This window comes from Amblyraja radiata, chromosome 13 (genome assembly GCF_010909765.2).
Source record: "Amblyraja radiata isolate CabotCenter1 chromosome 13, sAmbRad1.1.pri, whole genome shotgun sequence".
NCBI classification, from domain to species: Eukaryota; Metazoa; Chordata; class Chondrichthyes; order Rajiformes; family Rajidae; genus Amblyraja; species Amblyraja radiata.
The window spans coordinates 54300818-54323349 of record NC_045968.1 but is presented as its reverse complement, the minus strand read 5'-3'; the positions used below and the strand labels follow the sequence as shown (position 1 = coordinate 54323349).

General features: G+C 42.8%; 1 protein-coding gene across 1 annotated transcript in view; it reads left to right on the top strand.

Moving 5' to 3' along the window:
• LOC116979505 (serine-rich adhesin for platelets-like) overlaps nt 1–22532 on the top strand; it is a 1930096-nt gene that overhangs the window by 429477 nt on the left and 1478087 nt on the right. Inside the window, exons 59-66 of the mRNA XM_033031015.1 lie at nt 2538–2663; nt 3901–4026; nt 4338–4463; nt 5002–5127; nt 6724–6849; nt 20544–20669; nt 22046–22171; nt 22406–22531. Of these exons, the coding sequence (XP_032886906.1) occupies nt 2538–2663; nt 3901–4026; nt 4338–4463; nt 5002–5127; nt 6724–6849; nt 20544–20669; nt 22046–22171; nt 22406–22531 (1008 nt within the window). The remainder of the gene's footprint in view (nt 1–2537; nt 2664–3900; nt 4027–4337; nt 4464–5001; nt 5128–6723; nt 6850–20543; nt 20670–22045; nt 22172–22405; nt 22532) is intronic.

Genomic DNA, 22532 nt, shown 5'->3' with positions numbered 1-22532 from the left:
AGTCAGTTCAGTGTTCTGAGGCAGTTCAGCTCTCAGCTTGTGGTCGCTCATTCCTCCCACAATTTTATCACGCACGAGCTCATTAGTCGACTCACCAAAGCGGCACAGTGTAATCATGTGTCGTAGATCGCTGATAAATTGCTCAACAGGCTCATCAGCCTGATGCTGTCGGGTGAAAAATCGTGTTCTCTCGAGTATACGGTTTGAGGGCAGGTCGCACAGTTCTCTAAACTTCCTTCGCAGAACTATCGGATTGTCGATAGTCTCATCTTCCACCAACACCAGACCACTAGCATCGAGGAGTGCTGGGGCGAATTCAAAGGTATCCACAAGTATCATTGCTTCCGGACCTGCTGGATTGAGCGGTAACGATGCCTTCAGATCATCGTGGGTCGTTTTGGTGAACGAAGCGGATATAGTGAGCATAATCCCGCTCAAACATTCGCCAGCGCTCGGCTATATCGGAATCAAACACAAGCGGGCTTGGCTTTCGACAGGAGTTAGCCATGTAGTCAAAATCACTCACAAGCAAAAACTGATAAACAAAATATATATCGCGGTTAACAGACGAGGGTTAGACCCAATTTTCTGACACCATGTAAATTCCTTAGTCTCACAGGTTGAAGCACAAGCATCTTTATTGTCTAGTTCATCATCATATAAGCAGTACATCACACGTTCAGTCTACTGCAGCTACTGGAAGACAGTAGGCGAGTTCTTACACTATAAATCATGCATTTAGGTGGAGTTATAATTACTAAGCATTCTGACTGGTTAACATGCAATAGCCAATCTACAAAAACCTTCTTGACAAATAAACCAATGTAAATGTCTTTTAAGTGTTGTAATTGTACCGGCCTCAACTGGCTGAGTAACTGAGCTCATTTCTCCAGACATTGATGAATGTGCAACCGACACCAGGAAATGTCAATAAATCTGCACCAACACAATCAGAAGCTTCGTGTGCGGTTGGATCCAGGCTTCAGCATTATTGTGACCAACTCTTCCATTTGTGATGGTAGCAATTTTCAAATACAAAACTTCTCACGTGTGGAAAAAAGGATGTGTCAAGCTGAAAATGCCATAGAAGGTAGAAGTTAGTAGGAATGGGTGACGATTCGGGTTGAGACTCTTCTGAAAAATGATCTTGACCAGAAATGTCACTCATTCCTTCCATCAATACAATCCAATATAGTTTATTGTCATTTGAACCTCAAATGAAGTTCAAACAAAATTTGGTTTCTGCAGTCATACAAAAAGAAGAAACAATTAACAAGACACACAATTAACCCAATTTACACAAACATCCATCTCAGTGAATCTCCTCCTCACTGTGATGGAAGGCAAAGTCATTGTCTCTCCCCTGTTTTCCATTCTTCTCCTGATGTTAAAGCCCCCGGCGGGCGATGACAAGTCCCGCGGCCGTTAAGGCCGCGCTGGGCGATGTAAGGCCCTGCTCCGGGTTGTTTTCAACCCCGCAATTCGGATGGGAGAAGTTGCCATTGCGGGACCTCCGAAAAGCGGTCTCCCACCAGGGACCCGTGAGCTCCCGATGTCACCGTCCACCAGGCCTGCGGCTGGAGCCTCCAAAGTCGGGTCGCAGCCGCGCGCCACCACAGCTCTCTACACTTGGAAGCCAGCCAGCTCCACGATGGCGAGTTCGCAGGCTCCGCGACTGAAGCCTCCAGGTCATTCCGGTTGGAGGCTACTCCACAGTGCTAGGACCCAATGACAACGGAGACCCAACAGGGAAAAGGTCAGGTCCCCCATACAGGGAAGATATTTAAACGTTTACCTCCCCCCCCCCCCCCAAATATACACAGCTAAAATCAATATATAAACTACAACTACAATACACTCAACAGGACAAAAAAAAAAAAAAAAAGACAGACAGACTATAGAGGCCGCTGCCGCGAGGCGACTCCTTTTTTGCTTGATCCAGATATGTTGTCTGTCGTGATGAATAACTCCAGCATTTAGTGTCTATCTTTGATGTTACCAGCAACTGCATTTTCTTCTCACGCAGGTAGATGCTAGTGTTGTTCCTCCAATGTGCAAAGCTCTGCTGATTATACACTTCACTGGGAAGGCTGGAATCCAGTGACTGGCCACTGACTTCTCTGAGCTGCCAAAACTATGCCACAAAATGAACCATGGTGTGATTGGAAATTATGGATCTCAATCGTTTTTTGTTAAATGTCCTAAATATTACACTGCTTAGAAACATAGAAAATAGGTGCAGCTGTTGGCCATTCGGCCCTTCGAGCCTGCACCGCTATTCAATATGATCATGGCTGATCATCCAACTCAGTATCCTGTACCTGCCTTCTCTCCATACCCCCTGATCCCTTTAGCCACAAGGGCCACATCTAACTCCCTCTTAAATATAGCCAATGAACTGCTTGAAGCAATGCTCTGCTTCTGTCAGCATTAGAAGACCGCCTGCATTGTTTTTATTGGATACGTCTGCCTAGCTTTAAGATCTATTAGCAAATGTCAACAATTTACAGCAGGAGTAACTGTGCTTTTTTCTTTAGACATCGATGATTGTGCAACCAGCACCTCAGACTGTCAACAAATCTGCACTAACTCTATTGGAAGCTTCGTGTGCAGTTGTGATCCAGGCTTCAGTATCAACATGACCAATTCTTCCCTATGTGATGGTAGGATTTTTTTAATACAAATTACTTTACATATGTGTAAAAGGGATAGTATTTATCTGTGTTTTCACCCTGGTGCAGCTGTCAGCTTGTATGGAAACTTGAACTTTTCCCAAACATAAATAGTAAAGGCTGGAATTCGGAGATTGTCCCTTGCCATTTGTGAGCTGCTAAAATCATGCCACCGAATTAATTATGGTGTTGATCAGTAATTACAATGCAAAATCATAAATTAAAATTAATTGCCTTTATATACATGGGCACCATGTCATAGGAATTATGGTATTAAGCTGGATAGGGTTCAGAGAAGATTTACGAGGATGTTGCCAGGATGAGAACGTCTGAGCTTTAGGGGCTGGTTGAGTAGGCTAGGACACTTTTCCTTGCAGTGCAGGTGGATGAGGGGTGATCATATAGAGGTGTATAAGATCATGAGAGGAAAGAATCCGATGGATGCACAGAGTTTCTTGCCCAAAGTAGATTAGTCGAGGACCAGCGGACATGTTTAAGGTCAAGGGGAAAATAATTAACAGGAATCTGAGGGGTAACTTTTTCACAAAATTGTTGGTAAGTGTGTGGAACAAGTTGCCAGAGGGCGTAGTTGAAGCAGGGGCTATCCCAACATTTATGAAGCAGTTGGACAGGTACATGGATAGGACAAGTCTGGAGGGATATGGACCAAATGTGGGCAGGTGGAACTAGTGTAGCTGGGACATGTTGGCCGATGTGGACAATTTGAGCCGAAGGCCCGGTTTCCACACTGTATCATTATAACTCCATATTACAGTGCATGGCTCACCATAATATAGATTTCTTTGATGTTTCATACAAATTTGATCTTACGCATTGAAAACTCTAAGCATCATTTTCAAAATTGATTGATTGCTCATTTCTGTTTTGTTACAAAACCATAGTCAAGCCAGGCTTAGAAATCAGTCTCTAGATGTTAATTTGATAGATATTGGACCTCATTTAAAAGCATAATGACAAAATGTCATTGATATGCACCAGGAGTTGTCTCATAGTCGCAGCTTCAAACATCAAGGAAAACGACTGTTTGGCCCATCAGGTTCATGTCTACCAAGTTGCCCCATCTAAGGTAGTCAGATGCAGCCAGATTTGGTCCATTTTTCTCAAAACCATCCTGATAGGTTTACCTAGGCACTTGTCTTTCGGTTTGAAGTCATTGTACCTGCCTCAAAATATTCATCTGACTGAGTAACTGAACTTATTTCTCCAGATATCGATGAATGTGTAACCAACATCTCAAACTGTCAACAAAACTGCACCAACACAATCGGAAGCTTCCTGTGCAGTTGTTACCCAGGCTTCAGCATTATCATGACCAATTCTTTGCTTTGTGCTGGTATGATAGTTTAAAGCACATATTTTCTCCGAGTTGGGTAATAATATGTAACAGCGGCATTTTGCGATACACTGTAAAAAGTTCCTGAATTATCAACTAAAAAATTTAATAATAATTTAATTTCATTCACTGTGAGACTTCAGGGAATGGGTACATTTCCTACAGTAGGATGTTAATAATAGGGATAATTATTTCATTTGTTGAATTGCCTATCCTCTTTTGCATCTCATGATTACAAGTTATAGAGTTTTATTTGGCAAAGACAAAAGTCTTCCAAGTGCTAGACATGACATTTATTCTTTTTCCTCCAGGCATTGATGATTGTGGAACCAACACCTCGACCTGTCAACAAATCTGCAACAACACAATCGGAAGCTCCGTGTGCAGTTGTGACCCAGCTTTCAGCACCAACGTGACCAACTTTTCCATTTGTTATGGTAGGAATTTTCAAATACAAAGTTTCTCTCATTTGGAAAAAAGGATGTGGCAAGCAGGACATGCCACAGAAGGTAGAAATTAGTAGGAATGGGTGACAAATCGGGTCAAGACTTCTGAAAAATGGCTTGACCAGAAATCTCACTCATTCCTTCTCTCCTGATATGCTGTCTGTCCTGATGAGTAACTCCAGCATTTTGTGTCTATCTTTGGTGTTGCTAGCATATGCAGTTTGTTCCCACACAGGTCGATGTTAGTGTTGTTCCTCCAATGCAGCAACCTCTACTGATTATACAGCTTCACTGGAAAGGCTGAAATCCAGTGACTGGCCCCTGACTTCTTTGAGCTGCCAAAAGTGTGCCACAAAATGAACCATGGTGTGATTGGAAATTATGTGTCTCAATCGTTTATTTTTTTAAATATTACACTGCTTGAAGCAATGCACTGCTTCAATGGTGTATGTGACAATAAATGTCCCTTGTCCTTTGTCCTTTAAATGTCAACAATTTACAGCAGGAGCAACTGTGCTTATTTCTTTAGATATCGATGAATGTGCAACAAACACCTCAGACTGTCAACAAATCTGCATTAACACTATTGGAAGCTTTGTGTGCAGTTGTGATCCAGGCTTCAGCATCAACATGACCAATTCTTCCCTATGTGATGGTAGGAATTTTTTAATACAAATTACTTTACAGATGTGTAAAAGGGATAGTGGCTCTCTGTGTGTTTTCACCCTATTGCAGCTGTCGGCTTGTTTTGAACTTTTCCCAAACATCAATGGTGAGATGTAAAGCCTGCAATTCAGAGATTGGCCCTTGCCATTTGTGAGCTGCCAAAACCGTGCCACCGAATGAGTTATGATGTTGCTCAGTAATTACAAGGCAAAATCATAAATTAAAAAGAATTGACTTTATATACATGGGCACCATGTCATAGGGAATATGGTATTAAGCTGGAAAGGGTACAGAGAAGATTTACGAGGATGTTGCCAGGACGAGAAAGTCTGGGCTATAGGGACCGGTTGAGTAGGCTGGGACTCTTTTCCTTCCAGTGCAGGTGGATGAGGGGAGATCATATAGAGGTGTATAAGATCATGAGAGGAAAAGATCGGGTAGATGCTCAGAGTTGCTTGCCCAGAGTGGGTTAGTCGAGGACCAGAGGACATGTTTAAGGTGAAGGGGAAAAGATTTAATAAGAATCTGAGGGGTAACTTTTTCACACAATTGTTGGTGGGTGTGTGGAACAAGTTGCCAGAGGGGGTAGTTGAGGCAGGGACTATCCCAACATTTAATAAGCAGTTGGACAGGTACATGGATAGGACGGGATTGGAGGGATATGGACCAAACGCGGGCAGGTGGAACCAATGTAGCTGGGACATGTTGGCCGGTGTGGACAAGTTGAGCCGAAGGCCCAGTTTCCACACTGCATCACTCTGTGACTCCATATTACAGTGCATGGCTCACCATCATCTAGATTTCTTTGTTATTTCATGCAAATTTGATCTTACGCATTGAAAACTTGAAGCATCGTTTTCAGAATTGATTGCTCATTTCTGTTTTGACACACAACCATACTCAAGTTAGGCTTAGAAATCAGCTTCCAGAGTTTAATTTGATTCATAGAGTAACAGAATCAAAGAGCATGGAAAACAACTGATTGGCCCATCATGTTCATGTCTACCAAGATGCCCCATCTAAGGTGGTCAGATATAGCTACATTTGGTCTAGTTTTCACAAAACCAACCTGATAGGGTTACCTCGGCACTTGTCTTTCAATTTGAAGTAATTGTACCTGCCTCAAAAGATTCCTCTGACTGAGTAACTGAGCTTATTTCTCTAGACATTGAAGAATGTGTAACCAACATCTCAAACTGTCAACAAAACTGCACCAACACAATCGGAAGCTTCCTGTGCAGTTGTTACCCAGGCTTCAGCATTAATACTTCGCTTTGTTATTTTGAGTGCATATTTTTCTCAGAATTGACATATTATTTACCAGTGGCAGTTCTTACTAAAGTGTAAAAACGTTACTGACTTAACAATATAATAATGAATAAGAGAGTATATTATTGCATTGACTGTGAGTCTTCACTGCATGAGTACTTAATCTGCAGACGGATGTGTAAATGTAGATTAAGTTATTTCAGTTGTAGGTCTAGTATCCTCTGTTGCATCTCATGATTACAAGTTGTAGAGTTTTACTCAGCAAAGCCAAAAGTCTTGCAAGTGCTTGACACGTCATTTATTTTTTCCCCTCCAGACATTGATGAATGTGGAACCAACACCTCAAACTGTCAACAAATCTGCAACAACACAATCGGAAGCTTTGTGTGCAGTTGTGATCCAGGCTTCAGCACCAATGTTACCAATACTTCCCTTTGTGATGGTAGGAATCTTTTAATACAAAATTCTTTACTGATGGACCAAAGCGATAGTAGTCACCTGTATGTTTTCACCCTGGTGCAGCTGTCAGCTTGCATAATTTCCCAAACACGAATGGTGAGATGTAAAGCCTGGTATCGAGCAATTGTCCCTTGCTATTTGTGAGCTGCCAAAACCAAGCTACCGAATCAGTCATGGTGTAAAAATCATATATTTTTTAAACCTAGCCTTTATATTACAGTGTTCGATCATAAAAATTGAGAGATCTAAGTATCATTTTCAAAATCGATTGATTACTCTTGTAAACGTTAACAGAAAGCCAAACACCTGCCAGGCATAAATGCCAGCCTGCATAGTTTACTTTGAAAATTCTGGACCTCATTTAAAAACATAGTGGCAAATGTCATTGATATGCACCAGGATTTGACTCACAGTCACTGCATCAAAAAGCATGGAGAATGATTGTTTTGTCCATCATGCTTATTTCTACCAAGATGCCTCATCTAAGGCAATCACATTTAGCCACATTTGATCCATATGCCTCAAAACCGTCCCAATAAATGTACCGAGGGAAATGTCTTTAAATGTGTTGTTATTTTACTTGCCTGAACTACAGCCTATGGCTGAGTAACTGAACTTATTTCTCTAGACATCGATGAAGGTACAACGAACACTTCAAGTGATTAAAACTGAACCAACACAATCAGAAGCATCCTGTGCAGTTGTTACCTAGGCTACAGCTTTCATGTGACCAATGCTGTGCTTTGTGATGTTCGGATAGTTTCAAGCACGTATAGTTTACCAGAGTTGGCATATATTATTTAACAGTGGAAGTTCTTACTACACTATAAAATGTTGCTGACCTAACAATTTAACAATGAATGAGAAAGGATATTATTCCAATAAATGTGAGTCTTCACAGAATGGGTACTTAAGGGCCTGTCCCACTTGGGAGATCTCCACCGTGACCTCTGGCGACCTTAACAGACTAAAATAAAATCAAGGTCATGGTGACCTACAACCTTCTATGACCTTCCTCGACTATGTGTGCGACATCCTACAACTATGTTGAAGACCTCCCTCGAATATGAAGAAGACCTCCTTCGACCTCCTGCGACCTCCTTGGACTGTGTTGCGGACTGGTTTCGACCATGTAAGTTTTACTTGATGATGGTCTCTGGCAAATTGGTCCGTGAATGAGCAGAACCCCCTTCCAACTTAGAGGACCACACCGAAAACCAACAACGCCCATTGATGAGTGTCTACAGCTCAAATGATCACCTGATAAAATTATGTCATGTCTGCATTTTGTTCTCACAAAATAATAACTCCCAGGTTTTTTTTTAAATCATTCTGAACCATGCAACCAAGGAAGGAACTAGTTTGGAGGATGTTAGTAAAAATACTACTGCTGTTTGCAGTAGCCCTTTTGCTTCAACAGCCTTTTAAGAAAGGCTAAAGGTGACGAGCAAGGTTGAAGAGGAAGCACAAGAAGAGGTCTGAATGGGTGAATGGAGATGATGTGATGGACTGTCCCAGTACACCAGATGACTGGAAGAGAGTGGCTTTGACAAAAGATGGAACTTTAAGCACACATGTGAGGCAGTGGATGGCAAGCATGCCATTCTTGTCCCTGTACCCCTCATTTTCCTTTTCGTACAGGATGGCATTCTGCTGGAACCATTCCTCAAGGTCCCCTCCTGCTGCCTGGTGAAGGTGTAGGGCATAATCTTCCTCCAGCCCTCCCTCCATTGGGGCATCGGCCTCTGATGCTGTGTCGGACACAGGAGAAAGGGCTGTTTGGATGCCTTCAAATAAGGCAGTGAAGGATGGGGTGGTGGTTATCACCCTGGTCTCCTCCTCCAGGGGTCTCTCATGCAGGGCTAACTCCTCCTGCACTATCACCTCCTGTGGCATCACCTCCTGCCACTCCTCCTGGGTGGGCAACACATGCATGGCAGTATTTTTTTTAGGGTTGTGCCCTCCCCCTGCGCTGCTGCCTTTTTGGTGCCATCTCTAAAACACAAGTCTCCTCTCCAAAAAACTTTCCAACTATGAATGAACATGCCCTGGAGTGACAGAGGCCATGTGCTGCTTTTTGAATTACATTTTTTTTCTACTGACTTTTTTTTTCACCCTGGAGCTATTACCTTCGACTAAAATTAAAAATTCTTTACAGGTGGACAAAAGGGATGATAGTTCTCTGTGTGTTTTTACACTGGTGCAGCTGTCAGCTGATATGGCAAATGGATCTTTTCCCAAACATCAATGGTGAGATGTAAAGGCTGGAATCCAGCAATTGTCCCTTTCCATTGTGAGCTGCCAAAACCATGCCACCAAATGAGTCATTGTGTTGATCAGTAATTACAAGGCAAAATCATAAATTTCTTTAAAGTGCAATTATACTGCAGTAGTTGACGCACCATTAAGTGGATCGATGATAAACATTGAAAGTTCCAAGCATCATTTTCAAAAGTGATTGAATTCTGGTGTGAATTTGTTGCAAACCCATAGTCTCGCCAGGCTTAGAGGTCAGCTTACACAGGTTCCTTTGAAGACATTGGACCTTGTTTAAAAATATAGTGGCAAATGTCATTGATATGCACCAGCAGTCGAATCGTAGAGTCACAGCGTCAAAGAACGTGGAAACCACCTGTTTGGCTCAAAATGTTCATATCTCCAAAGATTCACCATCTGAGGTAATTCCATTTACCCACATTTAGTCAATATTCATCAAAACCTTCCTGATAAATAAATCAATGTAAATGTATTTTAAGTGTTGTAATTGTACCGGCCTCAACTATCTTCTCTGGCTGAATAACTAAGCTAATTTCTCCAAACATTGATGAATGTGCAACCAACACCTCGAACTGTCAACAAATCTGCACCAACACAATCGGAAGATTTGTGTGAGTTATGACCCAGGGTTCAGCATCAATGTAACCAATCCTTCCATTTGAGATGATAGGAATTTTCAAATGTAAAGTTTCTCACACATGTGAAAAAAGGTTGCGTGAGGCAGGAAATGCCACCGAAGGTAGATGTTCGTGATGATTTTCCAGTGAGGCAATCTCTGCTGATTATACTGCTTCACCGGAAAAGTGCAATTATACTGCAGTAGTTGACACACCATTAAGTGGATCGATGATAAGCATTGAAAGTTCCAAGCATCATTTTCAAAATAGATTGAATATTCATGTAAATTTGGTGCAAATTCATAGTCTTGCCAGGTTTAGAGGTCAGCCTGCCTAGTTTACATTGAAAATAATGGACCTCGTTTAAAAATGTAGTAGCTAATGTCATTCATATGCACCAGAGTTTGACTCATAGAGTCACATCGTCAAAGAGAATGAAAACTCGACTATTTGGCCCAGCACGTTCATGTCTACCAACATGGCCCACCTAAAGTAGACGCATCTTAATGCAGGCTTCCGCATTAATAGACAATAGACAATTGGTGCAGGAGTAGACCATTCGGCCCTTTGAGCCAGCACCGCCATTTAATGTGATCATGGCTGATCATCCCCAATCAGTACCCCGTTCCTGCCTTCTCCCAGTATCCCCTGACTCCGCTATTTTTAAGAGCCCTATCTAGCTCTCTCTTGAAAGCATCCAGAGAACCTGCCTCCACCGCCCTCTGAGGCAGAGAATTCCACAGACTCACAACTCTCTGTGAGAAAAAGTGTTTCCTCGTCTCTGTTCTAAAGGGCTTACTCCTTATTCTTAAACTGTGGCCTCTGGCTTTGGACTCCCCCAACATCGGGAACACGTTTCCTGCCTCTAGCATGTCCAAACCCTTAACAATCTTATATGTTTCAATGAGATCCCATCCTTCTAAACTCCAGAGTGTACAAGTCCAGCTGCTCTATTCTCTCAGCATATGACAGTCCCGCCATCCCGTGGATTAACCATGTAAACCTACATTGCACTCCCTCAACAGCAAGAATGTCCTTCCTCAAATTAGGGGACCAAAACTGCACACAATACTCCAGGTGTGGTCTCACTAGGGCTCTGTACAACTGCAGAAGGACCTCTTTGCACCTACATTCAACTCCTCTTGTTATAAAGGCTAACATGCCATTTGCTTTCTTCACTGCCTGCTGTACCTGCATGCTTACTTTCATAGACTATTGAACAAGGACCCCTGTGTGCTTCCCCTTTTCCCAACGACAATTTAGATAGTAATCTGCCTTCCTGTTTTTGATACCAAAGTGGATAACCTCACATTTATCCACATTAAACTTCATCTGCCATGCATCTGCCCACTCCCCCAACCTGTCCAAGTCACCCTGCATTCTCATAGAATCCTCCTCACAGTTCACACTGCCACCCAGCTTTGAGTCATCTGCAAATTTGCTAATGTTACTTTGAATCCCTTCATCCAAATCATTGATGTATATTGTAAATAGCTACCCCACTAGTCACTGCCTGCCATTCTGAAAGGGACCAGTTAATCCCTACTCTTTGTTTCCTGTCTGCCAACCAATGTTCTATCCATGTCAGCACTCTACCACGAATACCATGTGCCCTAATTTTGCCCACCAATCTCCTATGTGGGACCTTATCAAATGCTTTCTGAAAGTCCAGGCATACATCCATTGGCTCTCCCTTGTCCATTTTCCTAGTTACATCTTCAAAAAATTCCAGAAGATTAGTCAAGCATGATTTCCCCTACGTAAATCCTTCTGACTCGGACCGATCCTGTTACTGCTATCCAAATGTGTGGCTATTTCATCTTTTATAACAGTAAGATTAAACGAGAACTTACCAGTTTGAAGGTTGATCTTTATTTTATGAGTTGGTGATTACATGAAGAAATCCCGCCAGTGCGCATGCGCGTAAATCTTCGAAGCAGCGGTATGAAATCACAAATACCAGTTATCGAAGTAACATAGTAAGATGAGCAACTTGAGAACTACCAGATGGCCTTTGTGAGAGAGGGTTGGGCGTGGAGGGCACGTAATCACCAATGTAACTCCTCATAAAATAAAGATCAAACTTCAAACTGGTAAGTTCTCGTTTAATCTTACTATTTTACTTCGGAGTCACGTGAGTGATTCTGTGAAGGCTTCAAAGCTTTGTGATTTCATGCCGCAGATTCAAATCCCGGCTTCTCACTGCATTGATTGACTCAGTATGAGAAAATGATCAATAATGCATGAATGGTGAGATTGCATTAAAATGCAGTAACCAAATTATTTGAATAACAAAAATAACAGTATCCCCTCTAACCCATGGGGACTTAAACAGTACTTAATACGGTATTAGCAAACAGCCCCGAGTTGGCAATTGGCCGATGGTAAAACTGGCGAAAAAACCAACTCATTTGACCACCCGACGGCTGAGAGAATATGGTCGATGGGGACGTCCATCGCCCTTGCCGCGGTCGTTGCTGCTGCCCTAGTGGAATGAGATGTAAAAACATCAGTGTTAATACCTGCATCAACCAAGGCTTGTTTCAACCACCTCGAGATAGTCTGCACTGACACTCTCTTGTGTGGCTTCTTGTGACTGATAAAAACCCTGTTTCCATATTTCGTAAGGCCCTCGTGGCCTCAATGTATTGCAGCAAATGTGTCTTTACACATAGACATGGATCCGTGGTATATGCTGAAAAAACAATCTTGAATCCTGTCACACCTGGCCAGCTCTGTTTGAGTAGGTCATAAATGAGGACCTAACATTATCTGCAGCCACTTCCATCCTGTCTAGCTGTAGCTTTTTCAATGTCTGCACTCATTGTGCTGATACCAGTGCCATGAGCATGACCACCTTCATGGTGACTTTGGTCAAAGTCAGAGATGTGACAGGGGTCCACTGACCAAGTAGCTTGAGGACCACGCTTACATCCCAGATTGCCATGTACCTGGGTTTAGGAGGTCTGGAGTTAAAAATTGCTTTTTTGAATCGAGAAAAGAGAGGGTGAGACCCAATAGGATGTTCTTCGGATCCCATCAATAAATATGAGGACAATGCACTTCTATGTGAATTGATCGCACTATAACTCAACCCCTCATCATAGTAGAGTGTTGACAGAAACTCTAGAATATGCGAGATACCCGCCGCACAATATTCAATATTATTTTGTACACAGAAAATTTCCCATTTTTTCACATAAGAAATATACTGATTTTGAGTACTCGTCCTCCAGGCTGCAGTGAGCATGTCCACAGTTCGCCCAGACAGTCCTCGCCCCAGATATGGCCTTCTTAAAACCTGCAAATTAACAAATCAATACGGTTATATAACAGATGCCATTCGCCAGTTACCGGGTGCACCAGTAAATCCCTTCATTTGGGAACCTCCATCAGGGGTTGTGTCATCAACTCCAATATCAAAGGGAACCATGGCTGAGTAGGCCAGTCGAGTATCACCAGCACCCCTGAGGCGGCATCCTGCTTGATTTTACGCAGACACCGACTTGACAGAATGGTGGAAATGCAAATAAAAACATACCACCCTAATGTAGCGAGAAAGCATCAATCGCTACTGCCCCAGGATCTGGTTCCCATGACACATATTTTGATAGCTGGTGGTTGAGTCTGGATGCGAATAAGTCGATATCTGGCCTTCCATATTTGACAACTATATCATTGAATACATCCTGATTCAACATCCATTCTGTGTTGTCGTGGAATTTTCGCGTCCTGGTGTCTGCTACTATATTGAATCTACCTGGTACATAAATAGCTGAAAGCCAAATATTGTTGTCAATACACCAAGTCCAGATTTGATTAGCCAATTTGTCACAAGACACCGACTTGATTCCACCCATGTGATTAACATACGCCACTGCCGTAGTGTTGTCAATTTGAAGCTGAACATGCAGATTAGTCGTGGTAGAAAAATAAGCCTTGAGCCCATAAAAAGGTCCCAAAAGCTCTAAGTAGTTAATTCTCCATGTCTGCAGAAGCAATGACTCTTCCGCATTCCATCTGCCTCCACAGCTGGAGCTCATATCAGTGGCATCCCACCCGAGTGCATTGACATCAGTCTGTAAGGCCATGGAAGGCTGTTCAAGCACTACTTTGCTGGAACTACAGGAGACATGCTGAATCCACCACTGCAAATCAGTAACAGCATGTGCTGCATAATGGCCCAAATGCATCCTGAGTGCCTGTTCCTTTGCCCTCTGTAACTGCTGGTAGTGCAATGACCCATACTGAACTGCCAAAAAAGCTGCCACTAATTTTCCGAGCAGGCTGGCCACCTGTCTAATTGAAGGTCATTGCTCCTTCAACAGCTTAATGCAACCGTCAATTAGCTCCACCCTTTTTTCCCTGGGCAGAGTCACTACCATGTGAATTGAATTAATTGTGAAACCCAAATAGTCAATTGTTGGAAGTGGTGTTAATTTGGATTTCTCTGGATGAATGAGAAACCCCAATCTTTCAAAAGTGAATTTAACAACTGCCACAGATGCCTCAGCTAATTCCCTTGTTCGTCCTATAATTAGGATATCATCCAGATAAGCCACAACCACATGACCCTGGGCTCTAAGTTGCCCCAGTACTGGTTTTTAACAATTTATTTAATATTCTAGGAGCTGAAGTTAACCATTAGGGATTGCCTTGAATTGTCATAACTGATTCATCCAGGTAAATTTCAAATACTTCCTATCCTCCAAATGAACAGACACTGAGTAATACGCATCTTTCAGATCTATAGTTGCCATATAACATCCTCTGGAAATCAGTTGTTTGGCAGAAACAAATGTTTCCTTTTTGAAGTGTCTATACTGTACAAAAGGATTAAGAGTTGTCAGATCCAAAATAATTCTACATCCTCTGTCCTTTTTTGGTCGCGGAAAAATATTTGATACAAATTGGTGGACTTGATAAACCGACCTTTCAATTATTCCTTTATTACACAACTTTTCAAGTTCAGCCTGAATCTCCATTACTTCTGTTTGTGAAAAATGGAGTGTTCTACTCGGAACATGCTGGAGGGGCAAATCACCATTTGGATCGAACTCAATTCGAAACCCTTGAATAATACTCAGTATAAATGGGTCTGAGGTAATTTGCTTCCAATTCTCATAGAACAGATGTAATCTGCCCCCAACCTTCGACTGTGTTGCATTTAATATGTTCCAATGAGAACCAGGCCCACCTACCTCCTTGGTAACCGGTGTGACCTGCTGTCCCTGGTTCCTGGCGGGAAGCCCCACATTTGTCCGTGTTCCCGCTGCAGAGCATCAACTGCGCATCTGCATCGACGGCCGGCTTGTTCCTGATTTAGACCCGTAATCTGTATTTCATCTGTAGGGATACCTTCTCTTCACAGACTTGCAGACCATCGGCATTTTGATTAACCCCGCCGTCATCCAACTCCTTCACGTGTTTCACGAGGTCTTCTCCAAAGAGTAAGTTGGGTGGCTGCACATTGCTGGGCTTGCAGAGCGCTGCAAACTTAGGGTTGATGGTGGGCCGAATGGCACACTTCCTGAGACAATTGATCTCAAAATGGGCGCTATACAGCAACCCTAGTGCCTCTTGATGCGTGTCCGTCACTTGCCCTCCATCCATTGTTCTAGCGAACGCCATGATTCCTGAACCCAGCAGCTTCAGGATTCTCTGCAACTTCACTTCCTGGGCACGCATGCCCACACCCATCTGACCCCATATGACATGGTTCACTGCTGGTACCTTTAGCACAACGCAGTTCCTCGGGGTCTCGTGCTTCTTGGTGGTTTCATCCATCGTAAGCTCCTGGAGCTGATGGGATACCAAATAATTGATCGTGGAGGCCAGCTCTTCTCCCAGTGGCTCTCCTGACTCTGACGGGACAGTGAATCATACTGCCAGAGGTGGGACATCTGGCAGCTGCCGTTCTTCGTTTGGATCGACCTCACCATCAGAGTTGGGGTCAGAACTCTGCTGACCCACTACACGCGCTTCATCAATGATGGTGCTATCAAGCAGCCCTTTACAAGGTGCTGCTGGCCCGGCCTCTCCAGCCTGGCGCTGACACCACTCCTCCTCCTGGAGTGTGCCCTGCTGGAGGAACCTGTGTAACAGATGCTCCATTTGGGATATCCACTCAAAAGCGGTATCCAGCCCCGGAGGGGAATCCTCCCGACCCGACTCCCCCGATTCTGTGGGCCTGACAGACATGTGCGTTGCCTTATGCCCAACCGGCGCTGGCTCCGCGCTTTGTAGCAACAAGTCCGCAGTCGCCCCGCTCCCAGCCGGCGACTGTGCAGGGGTACGAGGCAGCCGTTCACAGACCGCACTCCCGCGGCTGACCATCGATTTTCCGGCTCGCCTCTTCCCCTTGCCCGTCTTGTCCATGGTGCTTCTTAAAGACAAAACACAGCACCAGAGCAAACGGACCCGAACTCCAGCTAAGCTTTCCCACTTAGCTGGAGTTTGAAATACTTACCACTGGAGGAGCTCTGCTCCTCACAGCCTCCGTGCGCCAATGCGGCTGATGTAATGATGCGCATGCGCACTGGCGGGACTTCTTCACCGAATCATTTACGTGACTCCGAAGTAAAATTGACTCCAGCAACTTCCCCACCACCGATGTCAGGCTAGCTGGTCTATAATTCCCTATTATTTCTCTCCCGCCTTTCATATAACCATATAACAATTACAGCATGGAAACAGGCCATCTCGGCCCTTCTAGTCCGTGCCGAGCACTTACTCTCAGCTAGTCCCATCTACCTGCACTCAGACCATAACCCTCCATTCCTTTCCCATCCATATACCTATCCAATTTATTTTTAAATGATAACCTGCCTCCACCACTTCCACTGGAAGCTCATTCCACACAGCTACCACTCTCTGAGTAAAGAAATTCCCCATCATGTTACCCCTAAACTTTTGTCCCTTAATTCACAAATAATGTCCTCTTGTTTGAAACTTCCCTACTCTCAATGGAAAACGCTTATCCACGTCAACTCTGTCTATCCCTCTCATCATTTTAAAGTCCTCTATCAAGTCCCCGCTTAACCTTCTGCACTCCAAAGAATAAAGACCTATTTTATTCAACCTTTAAAAATTGGGATAATATTAGCTACCCTCCAATCCACAGGAACTGATCCTGAGTCTATAGAACATTGGAAAATTATCACCAATGCATCCACGATTTCTAGAGCCACTTCCATAAGTACCCGGGGATGCAGGCCATCAGGCCCTGGGGATTTATCAGCCTTCAGTCCCATCAGTCTATCCAACACCATTTCCTGCCTAATGTGGATTTTCTTCAGTTCCTCCGTCACCCCAGATCCTCTACTATATCAGGAAGATTATTTGTGTCCTCCTTAGTGAAGACAGATCCAAAGTACTTGTTCAACTCATCTACCATTTCCTTGTTCCCCATAATAAATTCACCTTTTTCGGTCTTCAAGGGTCCAACTTTGGTCTTAACTAATTTTTTCCTCTTCACATACCTGAAGAAGCTTTTACTATCCTGCTTTATATTCTTGGCTAGCTTACCTTCGTACCTCATATTTTCTCCCCGTATTGTCTTTTTAGTTATCTTCTGTTGTTCTTTAAACATTACCCAATCCTCTTGCTTCCCGCTCATCTTTGCTATGTTGTACTTCTTCGCTTTAACTTTTATACTGTCTCTGACGTCCCTTGTCAGCCATGGTCGCCCCTTATTCCCCTTGGAATCTTTCTTCCTCCTAGGAATGAACTGATCCTGCACCTTCTGTATTATTCCTAGAAATACCTGGCATTTTTGTTCCACTGTCATCCCTGCTAGTGTATCTTTCCAGTCAACTTTGGCCAGCTCCTCCCTCATGGCTCCATAGTCCCTTTTATTCAACTGTAACACAGACACCTCCGATCTACCCTTCTCCCTCTCCAATTTTAGATTAAACCTGACCATATTATGGTCACTACATCTTAATGGCTCATTAACCTCGAGGTCCTTTATCAAATCCGGTTCATTACCTAACACTAAATCCAGAATTGCCTTCTCCCTGGTAGGCTCCATTACAAGCTGTTCTAAGATTACATCTATGTGACCAATTCTTCACTTTGTGCAGGTAGGATAGTTTCAAGCACATATTTTCTCAGTTGGGGAATAATATATAACAGCGGCGTTTTGTGTTTTACTGTAAAAAGTTCCTGAGCTATCCATTTAATAATGAACTAGAGTAAATGCATTGGGTCTGCTCTCCAACGCAAGATTCCACCACTCAACCATTCCCGCAATGCAAGCCGTTCCCCCAACACAATATTGCACCACTCACGCATAGCCCCCAACTGCGCAGGCTCGGCTCATTTCACTTAATCCCGCAGCACTCCCTCCTCCTCCTCTTCACCCTCGCTCTTCAACCCCTAGAGAGGGAGGGTGGTAGAGAGGGAGGGGTGGTAGAGAGGGACGTTCTAGAGAGGGAGGGGGTAGAGAGGGGGGGGGGGGGGTATAGAGGGTGGGAGTGAGGGTAGATAGGGAGGGCGTAGAGAGGGGAGGGTATAGAGTGAGGGGGTAGAGAGGGTGGGATTTAGGGAGGGGGGTACTGAGAATAGGAGTAGGGGCATCTCCCTCCTCCACCCCCCCCCCCCCTCCCATCTCCCTCTACCTCCCAACTCCCCACCCCACCTTCATCCTCCCCGTTCCCCTCATCCACCTTCCCTCACTCCCATTCCGTGCCCCAGGACCTACCCAGGTCATAGAGCAGCGCCAGGGCCTGGAACTCGGCCTGGTTCTCATACTCGACCTGGCCCTGGCTGTAGATTCCAGCCGTGAGCTCAGCCGTCGCTGGAGCTCCAGTCGGCTCGTCCCTGACCCCGGACCCAGGCTCATCCTTGGTTCCTGCGGTGGCATCTATTTCCGACCCGGTCAGGACCTCATCCCAAGACCCAGGCTCGGCTCGGCTCTCACTCCACCTCGAGCACCACCCTCCCCATCAGGGATCAGAGCTGCATCCGAGGGAGAAATTGCTGGCACACATGCCACACTGGAAGTAAGCCATAGGTTACTACACACACTTACATGGTAATAATTGGGAAAGTCAAAGCGAGTGTTGGACATTTCATTCATTTGTTTTCCTCCAGATATCGATGAATGTAAAAGCAATATCTCAAGTTGTGAACAAGTCTGCACCAACACAAACGGAAGCTTTGTGTGCAGTTGTTATCCAGGTTTCAGTTCCAATGTAACCAACTCTTCACTCTGTGATGGTAAGAAGGTTCAAATGCATTGTTTCTCACATATAATGGATAATTTTCAATGTGGCTGTTGGGTCACATTTTATCTCCTGTAAAACAATGTATATTCTGTCATCAGTCTGTCATCAAAATCATGAACATCCATGTTTCAATACTCCTTAAATTTCACAAAGCCAATGTAAAAGTTGAAAGTACTGTGATGTTAATGATCAATAAAGCCACGACTGACGCACAGTCAGCTGGTAACATTTCAAAGCATCAAAGTAATATATTTGATAAAGACAGTACAATTTATTCTCTTGGATCAGTGAGATTATATCCTATCGTCTATAATATATCACGATAGAAAGAAAGATAAATGCATTTGGAAAAGCTAAATTATAAAATCATTGACGTATTACTAACTGCATTCCTTCTAGACATTCATGAATGTGCAAACACCAACTCAAACTGTCAACAAATCTGTACCAATTTCACCATTTCACCAAAACATAGGTCAAAGTGTTGTAATGCCGATATATTCAAGAGTGACAACTTTATGTATTGATTTGCATCTGTAAAGTCCCATTCTATAGTGTACTGTAAGCCATGATATTAACACAGAGAGAGTTTCAGTTGGTAACATTAAATGTAATAGATGTGATTGAGGCTTCATTCACTGTTTTCGCTCCGGGCATCAATGAATGTGCAGCCAACACTTCAAACTGTCAACAAATCTGCACCAACACAATGAGAAGTTGTGTGCATAGTTGTGACCCAGGATTTAGCACCGATGTGACCAACTCTTTCATTAATAATTGTAGGATGTTTTGAAACAGATGGTTTCTCCTACTCAGCAAGTACTAAATATTGCTGCATTTCAGGCTGCCTAGTCCATCTTAGATTGTCAAAGAATGGATTTTAGTCACATTAATATTCTACATAATTATAACACTGAAGGTAATTTGTCAGACATTAAGAATCATAAAATTCCACAAGATTCCCTCATTATTACCCAGTGAAATCAAAGGTTTAAAGCTGTGCCTTTCAATACGTAGGCCATTTCCCCAATGGGGATGTACTTCCACAGGAATACTGATGCCGATGATGGATGAGGTAAAAAGTGGCTCACCTTGACCTGGTTAATTTTCTACAGTCAAAAATTTTTTTTTCCAGAAAGACGTCACCATAATTGTGCTGCCAACATATAATCACAGCCTGCCGTCTGTTACAATTCAGAATACTTTGTGACAAATTTGCAGCTGGCAAAACAATTGCAAAACACCTCTATTAGACTTCATTTGGAGACACAAGCAACTGCAGATGTGTATCCAGACCCAAAATGCCTCCATACATAGATGAGTGTCGAACCAACACCTTAAACTGTCATCAATTTAATGTGATTGTTACTACTGCCCTGTCAAATCTAGGAGACCCCAGAATTGTATTTTAGTCACCCTAATATTGGATGAAAAATGATATGTTCATTCTCAGTGAATCCTCAATATAATGATATTTTTACAGCAGAATTGTAGAAATTTAGAGTTAATTGTTATTTATTAAGGAACAACTACTTCCTCTGGCTTTTCACCAGATATCAATGAATGTGCAACCAACACCTCAAAGTGTCAACAAAGCTGCACCAACACAATCGGAAGCTTCGTGTGCAGCTGTGATCCAGGCTTCAGCATCAATGTAACCAATTCTTCCCTTTGTGATGGTAGGACATTTTAAATATAAAATTCCTTACAGATGGACAAAATGGATAGTAGTTATCTGTGTGTTTTCACCCTGGTGCAACTGTCAGCTTACATGACAAATTAAACTTTCCCCAAACACCAATGGTGAGATGTAGAGGCTAGAAGCCAATGATTATCCCTTGCTACCGAATGAGTCATGTGTGTTCAGTAATTACAAGTTAAAATTATAATTTTCAAAAAATTGCCATTATATTACAGCCTTTGACTCACTTGGATCTCTTCATTGTTTTACACAAATTTGATCATACACATTCAAAATTCTAAGCATCATTGTCAAAATCATCGATTGATTACTCACGTACATTTTGATGCAAAGACATAGTCTTTCAGGTTTAGAAGTCGACCTGCATAGTTTATATGAAAATATTGGACCTTGTTTGGAAAAGTATTGTTAAATGTCATTGGTAAAACCAACATTTTCAAAAAATTGCCATTATATTACAGTCTTTGACTGAACATAATGTGGATTGCTTTATTGTTTTTTTACAAATTTGATCGTAAACATTGAAAATTCTAAGCATCATTTTTTAAAGCGATTGATTACTCATGTAAATTTTGTCGCAAAGCCATAGTCTTGCATGGCTTAAAAGTCAGCCTGCATAGATTACTTTGAAAATATTAGACTCATTTAAAAATGGCGTAGCATATGTCATTGAAATGCACCAGGAGTTGATTCACAGAGTCACAGCTTCAAAGAGCATGGAAACTGACTATTTGGCCCATCACGTTGATGTCTACCAAGATGCCCTATCTAAGGTAGTCACATTTAGCCACCTTTGGTCCATATTCCTCGAAACAAGCCTGATAGGTTTACCTAGGCACTTGTCTATCAATTTGAAGTCATTGCACCTTCCTCAAAATATTGCTCTGTCTGAGTAACTGAGCTTATTTCTCCAGATATCGATGAATGTGGAACCAACACTTCAAACTGTCAACAAAACTGCACCAACACAATCGGAAGCTTCCTGTGCGGTTGTTACGGAGGATTCAACATTAATTTGACCAATTCTTTGCTTTGTGATGGTAGGATAGTTTCAAGCACATATTTTCCCAGAGTTGGGGGATAATATATAACATTGGCATTTTGTTCTACACTGTAATAAGTTGCTGAACCATCAATTTAACAATGAATAAGAGGATAACATTTTATTCACTGTGAGTCTTCAGGGAATGAGTACATTTCCTGCAGTTGGAAGTTAAAAGTAGAGATAAATGATTTCAGTTGTAGGATTGTGTATCTTCTTTTGAACCTTATGATTGCAAGTGGTAGAGTTTTATGTGGCCGAGACTAAAGTTTTGCAAGTGTTTGACATGCCATTTATCTTGTTTCTTCCAGACATCGATGAATGTGCAACCAACACCTCGAACTGTCAACAAATCTGCACCAACACAATCGGAAACTTTGTGTGTAGTTGTGACCCAGGCTTCAGCATCAATGTGACCAACTCTTCAGTTTGTGATGGTAGGATATTTTCACACAGTTTCTAGGAGTTGTGGAATAATATTTAATTGTGACAGTTCTTGCTGCACTGTAAAACGTTGTTGGCCTAATATTTAGCTTTTGCTCTTAATGAATGAAAATGGATATAATTCCCTTTGCGCAGAGTAGTCGCATGATGGATACTTTACCTGTACAAGGTGTTGAAAGGTGTTGATATTGAAATGTTTGACATGTCATTCATTCTATTTCCTCCAGACATTGATGAATGTGGAACCAACACCACGAACTGTCAACAAATCTGCAACAACACAATTGGAAGCTTTGTATGTAGTTGTGACCCAGGCTTCAGCACCAATGTGATCAACTCTTTCAATTGTGATGG